The sequence below is a fragment of the Bicyclus anynana genome, chromosome 24, assembly GCF_947172395.1.
Source record: "Bicyclus anynana chromosome 24, ilBicAnyn1.1, whole genome shotgun sequence".
NCBI lineage: Eukaryota > Metazoa > Arthropoda > Insecta > Lepidoptera > Nymphalidae > Bicyclus > Bicyclus anynana.
Window position 1 is genome coordinate 2,046,006 of NC_069106.1, and position 17,534 is coordinate 2,063,539.

Below are 17,534 nucleotides of genomic sequence, written 5' to 3' on the forward strand. Positions count from 1 at the left end.
GTTGGGGGGCCCAGGGTGATTACTCATAAAAGAAACAAAAATTCTTGATTACCCCTGCCCTATCTCACTATCGAGTAATAAATTGATTTTTGCGCTTGTAAAATTAATATAGTAATTTATCACGTAACAAACGTGCTTCCACAGATCTAGATATATCTAGTGATCTAGATTAGATAGACGTAGGTTGGCTTATCTAGCAACGTGAGATAATAGCGGTGATGGTAGTAAAATAAATATTATTGTGATAAGCTCGGTTGTTAGGGCACGTAGTTAGGGAAAAACGGGTTAAGGGACTCTTCTGAGGGATCTTAGATTGCGTCTTTGCTGTAGGCTTAGTGATATCGTAGTCAAGGGTTAACTTAACTTGGTGTTAAACTCTAATATACGACTGTGTGCTTAGTTTTAAATAAGTTTGTAAAATGGTGGTAAACAAAAAAAACCTTGGCTGAGTTTGTTGTGGGCTCTTCTCGGACCAAGGCGAGTTTGGAACCCTCGTAACTTTAGTTTTAAGTTTTCGACTATTATTACCACCATTAGATTAAATTAAATTATGACATAATCTTGACTTTTCAAAAGTGCTTGTAAACTAAGCCTAATAGTAATAAATGAATTTTGGCTTTGACTTGTTTTCAAGAAAAAATAATTAAAAATACTCTGCATTAATAGATATATCTAATAGTTGCACTAGTAATGGGGAGCGGAGTCAGGTCTTGGGGGACCTCCAAATTTTGAAAAATGTTCAAAATTTGGAACCTCAACCAGAGGAAGGAGTGACCACAGAAGCCTTATTCATCCTTTTTTTTTCAATGATTTTTTTGAACCCTACTGAAATACAATTCTTACGGAATTACGCGGAAAATTGCTTAAAAAATTTGGGATAATAATCTGGACTATTGTCGTACCCACACCTAACAGTCTTTACAAATAATTGGAAGAGATCGTCCTGGGTACGATCCCCGGCTATCCCGATTGTGGTCTGGCTTGTAGGAGGCTTCGGCCGTGGCTAGTTACTACCCTACTGACAAAGACGTACCGCCAAGTGATTTAGCTTTCCGGTGCGATATCGTGTAGAAACTGTAAGGTGGATTTTCATCCTACTCTTAAGTTAGCGCGTACGATGCCGTGTAGAAACCGAAAGGGGTGTGGATTTTCATCCTCCTCCTAAGTTAGCCCGCTTCCATCTTACATTGATTGCATCATGACTTACCATCAGGTGAGACTGTAGTCAAGGGCTAACTTGTAAATAATAAAAAATATATATAATAATAACGGTATCACTACTTAACAGTTACAGACAGTTATGATCGAATGATAAATACATAATTATTGTTGTTGTAATCGCAATACTCGACCTCCAATAGCATAAACTTGCTATTATAGCGATAAACTTTGTGACATAATATTTAAAAAACCTATTAATCAATCTTTTAAAAGAGATTTATCAAAATTAAGATTATAATAAAAATTTTAATTAAAAAATTACAACCGACTCCAAAACCTAAAAACGTACCCACTAAACTAAAAAGCGAAAAATAACATCATAATATGTTCTACCTGCTGATCAGTATGAAGGCGGTGCTAAGCCGGTGATGTATTAATTTAAGCCATGTGAGAATATCTTATAGATTTAGATTTTGCAGACAGTGTTGTTTCATGTGGTCCTGTCAGAAATGGCTTAAATTAAGAATTAATTTCTGTAAATTGCCGAGGAGTTCCCTCGTCTGTTTTATGGCTCCATCATCAGATCGATTTTAAACCTTCATAAAATTGTAGTGCTTAAAAGTACTAAATGGAAAAGTTTACGAACACACTAGACACCCATATAATTTTCAAAAGTTCCCCTCAATTTCTCCAGGATTCCATCATCGACATGACTGCAATGGGACCAAATGGGGACTATACCGTTTTAAAAAAAAAGGAATTTTTGAAATCGGTCCAGGAGTCTTTGAGTAATCAGTGTACAATGTACATACATAAAAAAAAATACCGACCGAATTGAGAACCTCCTCCTTTTTGAAGTCGGTTAAAAATGCACACAACATTTCAGATGTGTGCATATTAAGAAATAGTAATATCACGTGTCTCAAACGGTGAAGGAAAACATCGTGAGGAAACCTGCATACCAGAGAATTTTCTTGATTTTCTGCGTGTGTGATGTCTGCCAATCCGCATTGGGCTAGGGTGGTGGACTATTGGCCTAACCCCTCTCACTTTCAGAGTAGACTCGAGCTCAGTAGGTAGCCAAATATGGTTTGATGACGATGAATGTAAACAGGTGCATCATCACATCCTCTTCATCTAATATTAATCATCATTCGCACGAGAGTTTTTTTAACGATCGTTAAAAAAAACTTGCATACCTGAGAATTTTGCTTAATTCTCTGCGTGTGTGAAGTCTGCCAATCCGCATTGGGCCAGCGTGGTGGACTATTGGTCTAACCCCTCTCACATTCGAGCTCTGCAGTGAGTCGAATATGGGTTTACAATACTAACTGACCCATGTTTTGCCTTATAATTTGTAGAATGGAGCATCCTTATATTTAATTTTTAATTTATGAAAATAGATGTTGGCAGATTCTTACGCACCTACCCGCCCATACAAATCTAACGATCAAAATTATCAGCGACGTCATTAATTCGTACCATTTTGTATGGGGCGTTTTTCAGAGATCCGCGGCAGCGCCGCAAATCTGGCCCTTTAAATACCTGTAGCTCCAAGAGTAATGATCGCAGATACCCTGTTACTTTTACAACATTGCTTTGTTAATAGCATACTCCTAATTTATATACAATTAAAGAAACTGTCATCATCCCTATTCTACTAAATGCATAGAAGTTGTAATGTAAATAAAGTAAAAGCCATAACCTCCATATCACAGTGATAATCATATCAGTTACAGTGACAATAAATACTGTTAGAGATACATCATAAACAATATTATATAATTTACACTGCTATACTAGAATAATAAAATAATTTGCCTGATAATCGTATAAGAGAAAATATAGCTGGTTTTATTTTTAGGGTTCAGTAGGATAAGGAACCTTTAATAAATTGACGACCTTTTTGGGGCAGTTGAAATTGCAATAAAGAGGTCCTGGGTCTCCTAGGGTCAGTTTCAAATTTTCTAAATTGGCTCAGGTCTGGTCTGGTGGCAGAATTCGGCCGTTGCTAGTTACCACCTCCCCGGCGTACTGCATTAAGACGCACCGCCAAGCGATTTAGCGTTCCGGTACGATCCAAGGTAGCCTGCTTCCATCTTAGACTGCATCGTCACTTAACATCAGATGAGAACGCAGTCAAGGGTTAACTTCTAACTTCCCGTCCACCGATTAGCACAGAGACTATACAGAGATACAGTGTTTTCCAGATAGCATGGGTACGGTGACAGTTGCTTTATGACGTCCATAATACGTATCATAAAAAAAATATTCAAACATAGTCATCATCCCCATTGTATAATAATAGATGAGGGTATATATTTCTAATAACGGATCTTAGACCAGGACTAAAGTTGACAAAGTTGTAGTCACGAACCAAAAAAACATAGACTCGAATTGAGAACCTCCTCTCTTTTTGAAGCCGGTTAAAAATCACCATTCTAAGTCGGCATTGGCGTATAATCGCGGAACCCTAGCCTAGACTACGCGACTCATACTTGACCGTTTTTTTTAAATTTTTCTATTTGGACAATACATCGCTTAGCGAAGCTTATACGAATAGCTGATAATAGATATACCTACATGAATATTATAATAATAAAATATAACAGTATAAGGAGCATTTGAGTATTAAGATTTGACTTGGAGTTATCATAATTATCTTGTTCAGATAAGATTTTTCAAACAGATGTAAGTTAACCCACGATAAGCAGTAACCGAGATTACAATCCAATCTACTGGATGTCAATACACTTTACAGTATTTCACTTATTATGAGAATAAGATAATAAAGAATTGTAGTGTACACGGCCCCCCTAGCCAAGTGGGACGTCGATTCTCTTTCCACGTTCGATTACGCTTCAAAAACTAGAAAGATCTATGGGAATGGCATTTGCTATCGACAGGTCATTCGGGCTCAAAAGGGCCAGAACACAGAGCCGTAAAGCTCATTATTAAAAAAAAAAATCGACAGGTCACGTGATCAAGATCTGTCATTCCGATACATTTCTCAAGTTTTCGAAGCGTTAGCGATCGTAGAAAGAGAATCAACTTGGCTAGGGGGGCAGCTCTCAGCTTCGTATGATTTAAAACCGGGTCAAACACTTGATAAAGTTCTACTTTACAGAGTAGTTTCTACGCTTCTTTTAGGGTTCCAAACATACGTATGTACAAAAACGGAACCCTTATAAGATCACTAGCGTGACCGTCTCTATGTCACAGTAAAGGAGATGGTCCAAAATTGTATGGAGCCCAGGGTCAGTCATTGTACCCTGGCGGAAATAAAAGAAAATATTTTTTTAAACTATTTTTGAATCTACGAATTTACTTTTCGAAATAATATTCATTCTCTTCCAAGAAATGCAACAATTGATGACGTTTTCAACGCAGTAGTCGTTTTGACGTTTGCTGTCAATTGTCATGTCATAGTTGCTTACTACGGGCGCCATCTTGATATAACTCAAAAACTTGACTTTTAATTTTATTTATTTGTTTTTATTTAGTTAAATTTATTCAGATATTCAGATTTTAACAAATACCCTGTATTTTTTAATTTTTAGTGATGCAATACAATACACTAGGTGGACCGAGGACATCAAGCGGATTGCAGGAAACCGCTGGATGCTGGCAGCTCGAGACCGTTATGCTTGTATAACATAATATTGTATGCATAGGTCCATGCAAGAGGTCTAAGTCCAGCAGTGGACGTCCATCGGCTGATAATGATGATGATGATGAATAAATGGTCCATTTCAGGTCCAATACAAGAGTGGACCTGAAATGGACCATCTCCTTTCTACAGATCTACTATTCCAATTATGTTGAATAGTACTTATTATATCAATTCCTGAGACCCAAATGCAGACCCAAATACAATAAGTAAAGATAAAAAATATAGCATGAAAACAAGTTTGTATAAAACGTGTGTGAAATTTTTGTATCTTATAGAATTCTTTATAAAACTAGGTTAAGGATTCACTAATAATAATTTCTATTTGTAGATTAAAAATTTTCATTATAAATGATTATGAAAAAAAAATCTATTTAGAATTAAATACTTTTATAAATAGTCTATCTTTCTCCATCTATATAAATTATTGACTTATAATAGGTCTAGTCGACATTCTTACAACTTTATTGTATGATCACAACAAGATAGAATCTCTGAAGATTAGTCACGACTTTTAATAAAAAGCAATAAAGGTATTTAAATTAACCATTAAATTAATTATTTATTTTTGGATATAAACACAGAAGACAGGTAACAATTTGTAATCTTAAGATAAGCGTCCACCTATCAGCATCGTATGTAACGGACGCGTCCCATTAGACGGTTTTTAAATTTTACGGTAGATTCGTTCGATCCGTACGATGCGGATCAGTGGAGTAATTTGTATGACTTTCTACGCAATGTTTTATTCTTTACAAGTTCGACTATGACTACAATCTCACCTGATGGTAAGTGATAATGCTATATAAGATGGCAGCGGGATAACTTGTTAGGAGTAGGATGAAAATCCACACCCTTTTCGGTTTCCAAGACGTACCGGAACGCTAAATCGCTTGGCGGTACTTCTTTGCTGGTAGGGTGGTAACTAGCCACTACTAAAGCCTCTCACCAGCCAGATCAGGACCAATTAAGGAAACCTCAATCAGCCCAGCCGGGAATCAAACCCATGACCCCCAATCTTGTAATTCCACCGCACACACCACAGCGCCACGAAGCCCGTCAAAACTATATACTACGATCCGTTTGATGCGATCCGTCCGATGCGAACGATGCGGATATGTGGACGCTTACCATTAAACATTAGACGCAGTTTGCCTTGAGATCTATATGGAAATGTGAGGACATGCCATGACTCATGAGAATAAAGGAAAATGGTCTACGAAATTTAAAGCATTGTTCCAAAAAAAACTCCGTTGACTCAGTGGTTAGACATAATGGACGAGAGTCTACGAGGGCGAGATATTCTCTATAAGACAGTCTCCGTGGCGCAGTGGTATGCGCGGTGGATTTACAAAATGGAGGTCCTGGGTTGGGCGCAGTTTCATGCGAGGTCCTGGGTTCGATCCCCGGCTGGGCCGATTAAGGTTTTACCTTAATTGGTTCAGGACGGTGGGAGGATTCGGCCGTGGCTACCGACAAAATCGTACCGCCAAGCGGTTTAGCGTTCCGGTACGATATCGTGTAGAAACCGAAAGGGGTGTGGATTTTCATCCTCCTCCCAACAAGTTCCTAGATAGATTCCAAAAATGCTATCAGTAAAACTTTTGTCTGTCTGTCTGTATGTTCGTTATTGAAACAAAAACTTCAGAACGGATTTTAACGAAACTTGGTACAATCATTCTTCATATTCCTGGGCAGGTTATAGTATACTTTTCATCACGCTACGATCAATAGGAGCAGAGCAGTGAAGGGAAATGTTGGGAAACGGGAGAAGTTACTCCATTATTACAGCGATACTACTGTAAGGGCGGACGAAGTCGCGGGCGTTAGCTAGTCTAATATAAAAGTGTACCTGTATAATTGTTTACATAACTATTGATAAATTAATATTGCTAGTAGGTACTTATGTAAATAAATAACATTATACTTAGATAGCCGTGATAGCCCAGTGGAAATGACCTCTGCCTCCGATTCCGGAGGGTGTGGGTTCGAATCCGGTCCGGGGCATGCACCTCCAACTTTTCAGTTGTGTGCATTTTTAAGAAATTAAATATCACGTGTCTCAATCGGTGAAGGAAAACATCGTGAGGAAACCTGCATACCAGAGAATTATCTTAATTCTCTGCGTGTGTGAAGTCTGCCAATCCGCATTGGGCCAGCGTGGTGGACTATTGGCCTTACCCCTCTCATTCTGAGAGGAGACTCGAGCTCAGCAGTGAGCCGAATATGGGTTGATGACGATTGACGATTGATACTTAGATATTAATATGTTTTTGTTGCTTACTTCGTAGAGGACATACAGAATATATTGATCGTAAAATATAACAACGTTTATATATTATATATTACAATGTTTATATACGAGTATATTGTAATACAATGTCAGCGATACGCACATGTGTGACGTAGCACATTGTTTTATTTGTATTAATTTTGGTTCATGCGAAGATCAATGTTATTAATAATATTCAGTGTACAATTAGCTTATTTCCTTGTTTTATCAGCCCAAATGTACAATAGTTTGAATTTATTTTAGTAAAGCATCGAATGTTGTACCTACCTATTTGTATTTATATTTCGAACTAGCGTCGACTTCATCTGCGTAGTAAAATACAGGTATTTTTTTTAATCTATAGAAGCTAACTTGGATTAAAAAAAAAATAACGATTCACGAACGAAACGAACGAAAGTCGAACGAGTTTGAACGAAATCAGGTGAGATTGTAGTTAAGGGCTAACCCTAACATCTCACGTGATGACAAGTGATGATGCAATTTAAGATGGAAGCGGGATAACTTGTTAGGAGGAGGATGAAAATCCACACCCTCCTCGGTTTCTACGTCGAGTACGTCGTTGTCGATAGGGTGGTAACTAGTCACGGCCGAAGCCTCCCACCAGCCAGACCTGGACCAACTAAGAAAACCTCAATCAGCCCAGCCGGAGATCGAACACAGGACCTCCTTTTTGTAAATCCACTGCGAATACTACTGCGCCACGGAGGTCATAAAAACGGTTATCGAAAGGACGAAAGGTAGCCTATATGTCGCTCAATAACCTTCCCTATCTACCAGTCAGAGTCCCATGTAAATCGGTTCAGCCATCCCAAGATTAGCCTAGACAAACATACAGATAAATATTTTAAAAAGCCTTTGTGTGTGTGTGTAAATAAGCACTTATTTTTAAATCAAAGACTTATTTATTAAGTATATGTATTGACGTAGAGGTTTTTAATTTTACTATGATAAGAAGTTACATGATAAGTAAAAACCATCCATATAACGTTCTGTCAAACCTTTGCCTATTCAAAAAATATACAAAATCTAGGAAACACTTATTTAAGTAGCAGTTCCCACTTGAGTTGGTCACTCATGTCACTCGATGCACTGTTTAATAAACAATCATACTTAAATCACTCACTGTAAAACATCCACAGAATAACTTTTGAATGAATGAAAATGACAGAAAGCCAATGTTTTCGAGTAAAAAACACCGATTAAACAATTAGAAAAATGTACAAACAATCCCGCGATTATTAAATTATTTATTCCCTTTTAAGTTAACATCAGTTAAAATTTGATTTTTTGTAAACAAAAAACACTTCGTCAATAATAAAAACATACACAATTGTAGAGTTTATCGCATATTTTTTAAACAACACACTTCAAGCCAGGAAATATTGTCATTCTAAAGTTCAATTTGAGTTATCGTTCGTTCGTTATCAACCCATATTCGGCTCACTGCTGAGCTCGAGTCTCTTCTCAGAATGAGAGGGGTTAGGCCAATAGTCCTCACTCACTCACGATGTTTTCCTTCACCGTTTGAGATACGTGATATTTAATATCTTAAAATGCACACAACTGAAAAGTTGGAGGTGCATGCCCCGAACCGGACTCGAACCCACACCCTCCGGAATCTCGGAGGCAGAGGTCATATCCACTATACGATCACGTCTCTATTTGAGTTATAAAAACTTGGAATTTTAGGAAATTTTAGATTTTTATCACACATATTAATTGCAATTGTAGAGTTACTGTCGCATATTTTTGGTAAACAACACACTTCGAGCAAGGAAATCTTGTGATTCTAAAGATCGATTTAGTATCAGTTTTTCTTAAAAAAACTTGAAATTTTAAATTTATTTTTTACCTTTTTATTGTCACAATATTATTTATAAACATGCACATATTTTTTGCAATTGTAGAGCTCCTATCGCAGTTTTATTTTATTTTAAACACACTTGAAGTTAGGAAAACTTGTGGTTTTATTAAATTTACACAGTTTGAGTTAAAAAAAACTTGGAAATTTAGAATATTTTATATATATTTTTACCTTTTCATTGTCACAATTTTATTTAAAAACAAGCACATACTTTTTGCAATTTTATCGCAGTTTTATTTTTAACACACTTTAAGTTAGGGAATCTTGTGATTTTATTCAATTTACACAGTTTGAGTTATAAAAACTTGGAAATTTTAGATCTTTACATTTTTATTTACAAAAAAAACACGGAATAGTTATAAAATGGCGACGTACCGACTGCCCCGACTAAATACTGCCGCCATAGCTGCCCTGCCTCCATTGTAAGGCTGATTACCGACTGAGCGCTCTGCGACGCGAACTATGAATATCGACAGATCGTGACGTATTAATAATATTATGTACGTGCGTATCTATATTGCATGTAATAAAATCGTAAGAAAGATCTGTACATTGAATAGATATTTCTTAGATATAAGCGGTACCCTAAACAAGTAAGTGGTACCCTGAAAATATTCTGTAAGTACCTTCACGTATTACTATAAGTATTACTATAATAATAATAATGCAATGCTAACTATGGGCCTCGTAAGAAGGCTCAAAGTCACTCAGCGGGCGATGGAGCGAGCTATGCTCAGAGTTTCTCTGCGTGATCGAATCAGAAATGAGGGGATCCGCAGAAGAACCAAAGTCACCGACATAGCTCAAATATTGGATAGAAGCAAACGTTACTTTGCACTTGCATATCGCACACTTAGAGCCGCGATAGCCCAGTGGATAGGACCTCTGCCTCCGATTCCGGAGGGTGTGGGTTCGAATCCGGTCCGGGGCATGCACCTCCAACTTTTCAGTTGTGTGCATTTTAAGAAATTAAATATCACGTGTCTCAATCGGTGAAGGAAAACATCGTGAGGAAACCTGCATAACAGAGAATTATCTTAATTCTCTGCGTGTGTGAAGTCTGCCAATCCGCATTGGGCCAGCGTGGTGGACTATTGGCCTAATCCCTCTCATTCTGAGAGGAGACTCGAGCTCAGCAGTGAGCCGAATATGGGTTGATGACGAAACGTTACTTTGCGGAAGTTCATCATGATTATATAATGATTTATTTATTTTGCTATCATCCGCGAACAATTACGTGCAATTGCAAAGACTTTGCAAGAGAGTATTTTGTCGGACCTGGGTGACGTTGTCGCATGAGTTCGTCGGCTTTTCGCGGATGATAGCAAAATAAATAAATCATTACATAGCTCAAATAGCCGCGAAGCTGAAGTGGCAATGGGCGGGGCACATAGTTGGAAGTGCGGACGTTGGGATACAAAGCGCAGTGTTGGTAGACCCTCCACCAGGTGGACTGATGACATCAAGCGAGTCTCAGGGATTCGCTGGATGCAGACGGCTCAGTATCGTGATGTTTGGAAGTCCTTACCAAAGGCTTGTGTCCTGCAGTGGACGTCCATCGGCTGATATGATGATGATGATGATGAAAACTGGGGTAGTAGGTATTTTCTATACCCCTAATACTTTTTACTTCTCATGACTATCGCCTACGAAAACAATCATACAAACGTTTACTGTTTCACTTAGATCTAGTTTTATTCGAACCCCAGTTTCGAACCCCAGTTTTATCGTCCAGTAATCAAGGTATGGAAATTCTACAGTTTACAAAAAACTTCTACAATATCCTAAAGCCTAATACCCCCTGTTTTTCATCTAGTAAAGTGCCTGCTAAAGGGAATGAAATTAAAATTTCTATTATCGAAAAAAGCCGCGAAAATTGCTAACTAGCTATTAAGCTACAGACAGAAAAACACACATAAAATCTTAGTTTTCCTATGAGTTCTTTATTTTGATTTTAAGGTACAGTACCCTAAAAATATTTTGTGATCGCATTTCATAACCGTTAAACATGGATCGACTACAAAACTCGAAGGAAGGGAGCAGCAATTGATACATTATCCCATTGTAAGGGACCCTAACTGTAAACATGATATAATAGAAACGGAGGAAGAGTCCGTGCATGTGTATTAAGGGACACTATTATTATTATTATTATTATTTTTTATTCTTTACAAGTTAGCCCTTGACTACATCTCACCTGATGGTAAGTGATGATGCAGTCTAAGATGGAAGCGGGCTAACTTGTTAGGAGGAGGATGAAAATCCACACCTCTTTCGGTTCTACACGGCATCGTACCGGAACGCTAAATCGCTTGGCGGTACGTCTTTGCCTGTAGGGTGGTAACTAGCCACGGCCGAAGCCTCCCACCAGCCAGACCTGGACAAATTAAGAAAATCTCAATCTGCCCAGCCGGGGATCGAACCCAGGACCTCCGTCTTGTAAATCCACCGCGCACACCACTGCGCCACGGAGGCCGTAAAAAACCGCCATTATTAATTTATTAATTTGTTTTACTTATTTAATATAACCGAATAACAATTTGGCCCGTTAGCATTCTATCGAGCGTACTGGCGATCGTTCTAGCGAGCAGATTTGCTTGGAGCTTTTTGCCGAGAAGAATATCTTTGGCGAACATCGAATAGAGCGTTCGCTAGAATTCTCAAGATATTCGTAGCAATATTTCGCTCTACGTTTGGCTCGGCTCGTTGTTCAGTTCGACAAATATAAAAACGGCGAATGCTCGATGTTTTGTTACAAGTGAATACTCAAGTCTATCAGCAATTTAAGGCTTTAGGGAAATCTACTGTCCTATTCACTATTTTTTTTTTATGAGCCACTTAATAAATTAACAACAAAAATCAATAACAACTGTTTTTCGTATTCCGTAGCCAATAAAAATCACAATGTCAGTAATTTTGATCAGTTAGCAATTTGTTTCATAGTGAATAAGAAATTACGTGACTAAACTAACAGTAGGTAGTTGGTAAATTTTCGTGTATATTACTCAAAGTTAGAGAATAGGACATCTGATAACAACGATCCTGCGCTATTTGGGGTGCGATTCCGCTATTTTACACTCGTCGATGAAATATTCGTCTAAAGCAGGGGCGTAGCTAGGCAACTTCGTTCGTAACACTCCCGATGGCCACTTAAAAGTGGAAGCAAAAATAAGTAAAATGTAGACAATCCACAATCTCCTTTTTCCCGGGTTAAGCGTGCACCCAACAGTTGGAAACATTCTACATAGGTTAAATCACTGTCATATTTATAGCGAGCATTTTTGTGTCTTATGTGAAAAACCGACAAAGATGTACCGCCAAGCGATTTAGCGTTCCGGTACGATGTCGTGTAGAAACCGAAAGGAGTGTGGATTTTCATCCTCCTCTTAACAAGTTATCCCGTTTTCCATCTTAGACTGCATCATCACTTACCATCAGGTGAGATTGTAGTCAAGGGCTAACTTGTAAAGAATAAAAAACAATCTTTACTGTTGTTGTAAATTTGGGCCCCCCAACTAATTTTGATACAGGGCCCCTCCAAGGCACGCTACGCCACTGACTGATGCCCCATTTTTTATTTGCACCAGGGCCCTTGGTTACTTAGTTACGCCACTGTTATGTAATTTGGTGTGAAGATAAAATGCGTCCAACATGTGTACACCATATTAATGACATTTTTTTTGCAATTTATTATTTTACTTATCTTTGACATACCCTATATAAACTGACATTATATTGACGTAAAGACATCATTACAATTATTGTTTTGCATGGTTTATTCTTTAAAATATTCAATGTACCTACTAATTAATTAATCACTGTACAAATAAGTGTGTGAATTGATTATTGTAAATTACAATGTTTTTAATGATATTGCAAGCCGTAAGGCGGAATTTGGTGTTTATTTCAATAATATCAAAAATCATTTATTTCAAGTAGGCTCAGTTTACAAGCACTTTTAACACGTCAGTTGACTATTTGTAAAGATTCTACCACCGGTTCGGAAGGCAGGTTCTGCTGAGAAGATACCGGCAAGAAACTCAACAGTTGCTCTTTTGAAAAAGTGATACTTATAATTTACAATTGATAACTGTTTACATTTCTTATAGTTTTACTTCCTGTGTGAAGGTGGAAGCTGATCCAACGGCCTCCAAGCATCTTTATCATTAAGGAACTCATCAATGTTGTAGTACCCTCGACTAAGTAAATCTGACTGTAACCTGAATTCGCAATAAATAAATTTTGATTTTTTTTTGATTTTTTAACATACCGATCGCGCCGATGAGGTACTGCCTCCACAGCTGGCCGGACTCCATCCTGTAAGGCTCGCCGGTGCCCACCGGATCGTACGTGTAGCTCCTGCGGCTCTCGGCCATTCGTATCGACGCTCAGTCGGGACACGTGCGCCTTCCAAATCTGTAACAGATGGGCCATAGAGTAACCAGAGTGAGCAACTAAACAAAAACAAAAGCAAGGTTTGCATCGCCTGATAAGACCCGAAGGCTGAAATAAAGATAGAGGACGGAACGGCTCTCTAAGGGCGTTTCCTATGAGACTCGGACCTCGGCTTAGAGGGCCATTCGGGAAGGTGTAACCGTGACCTGAGTGAATCAGTCCGGACGCCCCCGAGATCGTGAGTTAGAAAACCCACGTCCGGGTGACGTTAGATATCGGGGACCTCGTCTTCGCCGGCGAGGACGCTGTGTAGCTTGTGATTGTGTTGCCCGGGAAGCATTGTCGGTCGTCATGTCATCGTCTGGATCGTAAAGGACGGTTTTTGGGACGCCTCTGCTTGAAGTTAGCGTTAAGGTTGGGAGTGTAGTTGCAGGCCTCAACCACTAGTTGGTTGGGATGGATGGCAGCTCTGTCGAAATAGTTTCGAGAGAGCTGTTTTATGTAACTAGCTATTGAAGGTAAATCTAAGTCTCTATGGAGGTCGTTATTGCGTACATACCACGGTGCGCCCGTGATTTGTCGCAGAAACTGGTTTTGCAATGTTTGGAGCGGCTTTAGGGTCGTTTTGGAACGGTGGGCAAACACTAAAACAAACGTCAAGCGTCTCCTTGACAACCGCATATACCTACAAACTTTTTTCATCATCATGATCATTATCGACCCATATTTGGTTCACTGCTGCGAGTCTCCTCTCAGAATGAGAGGGGTTAGGCAATAGAGAGTTGAGAAAATTCTCTGATATGCAGGTTTCATTACGATGTTTTCCCGTCACCGTTTGAGACACGTGATATTTCATAAAATACACATAATTGAAAAGCTAGAAATGCATGCTCCGGACTGGATTCAAACCTACGCCCCCTCAATCAAAGGCAGGGGTTCCACTGATTATTATAAAATCATGTCCTCAATAGACAGTCATGTGTGATTCGTGGCAAGCCTTCGATTAACTTTCAGAATCTCTAGCAAAGGGTAGAAATGAAGCTATTGGAGACATGGTTTTTCATATCCTGTAATAATAGGTCCTAGGTCTGTAATCTGGACCCATGAAACCTTCTACCTCCCAAAGCCATCACGGTTCAAACGCCATATTTGCTAACCGAACTTATCTAATGATTTGGCTACAACATCCATTACTTTTCGATTTATACTAACGGTTGACCATATTATAATGGGTTGACCATATCATTATAAGGGGGCAGCCCTTAGCCAAAGTGGCACGTCGATTCTCTTTCAACGATCGCTAACGCTTCGAAAACTAGAAAGATGTATGGGAATGACATTTGCTATCGACAGGTCACGTGATCAAGATCCGTCATTTTCATACATTTTTCTAGTTTTCGAAGCGTTAGCGATCGTAGAAAGAGAATCGACGTAGCACTTGGCTAAGGGGGCTATACTTGTACCGTTTCGTAAATCTATATCACTCAATGAAACAAACCACAGATTAATGATGAAATATCAAAAAAAGCGTGGGCTAATGTCTAAATATCTCGGCTAACCTGACAGATGAATTATTTGATTTTATTGTAGTTCCTCTGAACGATCAAATCAGCGAATACTAAAGAACGAAGGATCTGCATTGCAGTCTTATAGCCTTCCTACACATCCTACTTGATAGACTCTAGGCTTGTGACATGTATTCATATGTAGAAGTGCGAGAGAAGTGCGAGTCAGGCTCACTGATCGAGGGTTCTGTACAAAACATTGTTAGCTATGAATCGAAAACTGTGCATTATAATTAAATCATTTTAACAAAAAAATTAACTGACTTCAATTTGCATTACTCTAATAAAAGCGAAAATAGAAATATATACTTATGTCCTTTCTATTGATCGGTTTGAAGGTGGTGCTATGCCAAATAGACTTTTAAAGTGTACGATGTTATTTATTTCTTTTTAGATGCGTGTTTCAATCGTTTTAATTTATGTTAAAAATATTTTTTTTTTATTAGTACACACTAATGACTAGCTAAAAAAATGACTGTAAACGCCACAGTATGGGTAATTTTGTTCACTTATTTCAGCTATTACTGATCAGTTTGAAGGCGGTGCTAACCCGGTATTAATTCAAGCCATGTCAGATAAAGGTTTTTCAGACAGTGTTCTTTCATGTAGCTCTTTCAGAAATCCTTTGAATATATCAAACAAATTAATGTGTAGGCCACACCAGTGACGTGTACAAGGATTTTAACTAGGGTAGGCACTATAGGCACAAATTGTACTAAATAGAAAATGTATTCTACAATGCAGGTTTGTAATCAGCCCTCAGGGTAGGAAGTGCATTATTGCATCTATGAAGTGCACACCACTGAACCACACACGACAGCATTGCTAGAAATGACGCGATTACGCAACTTGAATTACATTATTTGAATTTCTAACAAAAGATAGCTACTGTAAACCGATGAGGAATTCCCTTAAATGTCCTTCACATTTATAACTAGACACCCTAATGACAGTCACAACCTATCTAGGTGCAAAGTCGTCATAAATACAAATTAATTAAGCCCGATCACAAGGTAGCTACTACTACTATAAACCGTTGAGAAGTTCCATTAAATATCCTTCGTCTTCAAACCCGGATCCCCAATGACAGTCACAATCCATCTAGGTGAAAAGTCCTCATCAATACAAATTAATCAAGCCCAATCACAAGATAGCTACGATTTTTGAAATTTCCCCTCGATTTCTCCAAGATCCCATGATGATAATGGGACCATCTCAGGTGTATACCCTTTCAAACAGAAAAAGAATTATTCAAATCAGTTCAGGCGTCTTCGAGTAATCAGGTAACATACGTACAAAAAAAAACGATTCGATTCGAACTCGAATTAAGAACCTCCTCCTATTTTTTATTTCGGTTAACAAAGAAATCATAAAGAGAGGTGGGTTTTATTATTTTGAGCTACGGAACCCTAAAATAGCAGAGAAACAAAGCAGAAACTCGTATCTAAGGCGGAAAATGTATGTAATGTAACGTAACTTTGCATTTTTATATTTCCCATGTGCATACATATTAATGTTGTTCTTTTTCCTTTTCCATTACTTAGTACTAATCTATTGTTAGTTAATGAAAAGTAAATGTATTGAAACTAATTAATTGAATAAACAGTAAAAACTATGTAGGCGTAGGTAATATGGATTCTTGGGTTTTCTTAATTGGTCCAGATCTGGCTGGTGGGAGATTTCGGCCGTGGCTAGTTACCACCCTACCGGCAAAGACGTACGGTCAAACGATTTAGCGTTCCGGTACGATGTCGTGTAGAAACCGAAAGGGTTGTAGATTTTCATCATCCTTCTAACAAGTTAGCCCGCTTCCATCTTAGATTGCATCATCACTTACCATTAGGTGAGATTGTAGTCAAGGGCTAACATGTAAAGAATAAAAAGGTCTATACTACTATCGTTAACAACTGAGTCTTAGGGCCATAAATCATTTCTCTATATCTATCTCGCTTGCACTTATGGGTCTTATGGAGCCGTCTAGTGAAGGGTGTAACAATGAAAGACATATTATCGATAAGTAAAGTTTATTATCGTATCTTGTTCACAAAATTAAAAAAATTAACAATATTTGATTTAATATAATACATATTTCATATTATATAATTATTAACTAAATAAACTTTTCAATTCATTGAGAAACAGGAATACGTTGTGAATCAGTGTTCGAGCTTGAGGGCTAATATCGCCATGTAATTTCTTCAGATCAACGTTAGAAAATAAAGTATCCATAGTGCGCAACGAGTAACACATGAATGTATTTATTTAATTGCAGTAAACACATTTATAGCAAAAAAAATACGCAATGCAATTACATTAGAAACCGACCAATCAGAATCGTCCAAATCATTATTGACTCATCATTAGCACGTGCGCAGGTAGCCGTTTATCGATAATTAGGGTGCGCAGGTAGGCGCGCTGCACATTCCTATCTTTTTTGACTTTTATGACCGGACGACTCAGATGATAACGCGCATACTATACTAATTTGTTGACATCACAGTAAATGTGGGCAAACAGTAGCTTCTACCATTCTGTATGAGTTGTGACGTCACAACTCATAAACTCATAAAGAAGCCAACTAGTAAT

The 17,534-nt window shown here is 38.1% G+C and overlaps 1 protein-coding gene across 6 annotated transcripts in view; it reads right to left on the bottom strand.

Annotated features, from left to right (window-relative positions):
* The window catches only part of LOC112043992 (facilitated trehalose transporter Tret1), a 51,150-nt gene that overhangs the window by 21,217 nt on the left and 12,399 nt on the right, over positions 1-17,534 (bottom strand). For 3 of the 6 annotated variants that reach the window (XM_024079703.2, XM_024079701.2, XM_024079702.2), the window contains exon 2: positions 13,259-13,404. In XM_024079703.2, coding sequence (XP_023935471.1) covers positions 13,259-13,364 — 106 coding nt within the window. In that variant the 5' untranslated portion in view covers positions 13,365-13,404. Of the gene's footprint in view, positions 1-9,159; positions 9,281-9,363; positions 9,468-13,258; positions 13,405-17,534 lie in introns of those variants that run through there. The other 3 variants (XM_052889074.1, XM_024079704.2, XM_052889075.1) reach the window with 2 other exon arrangements.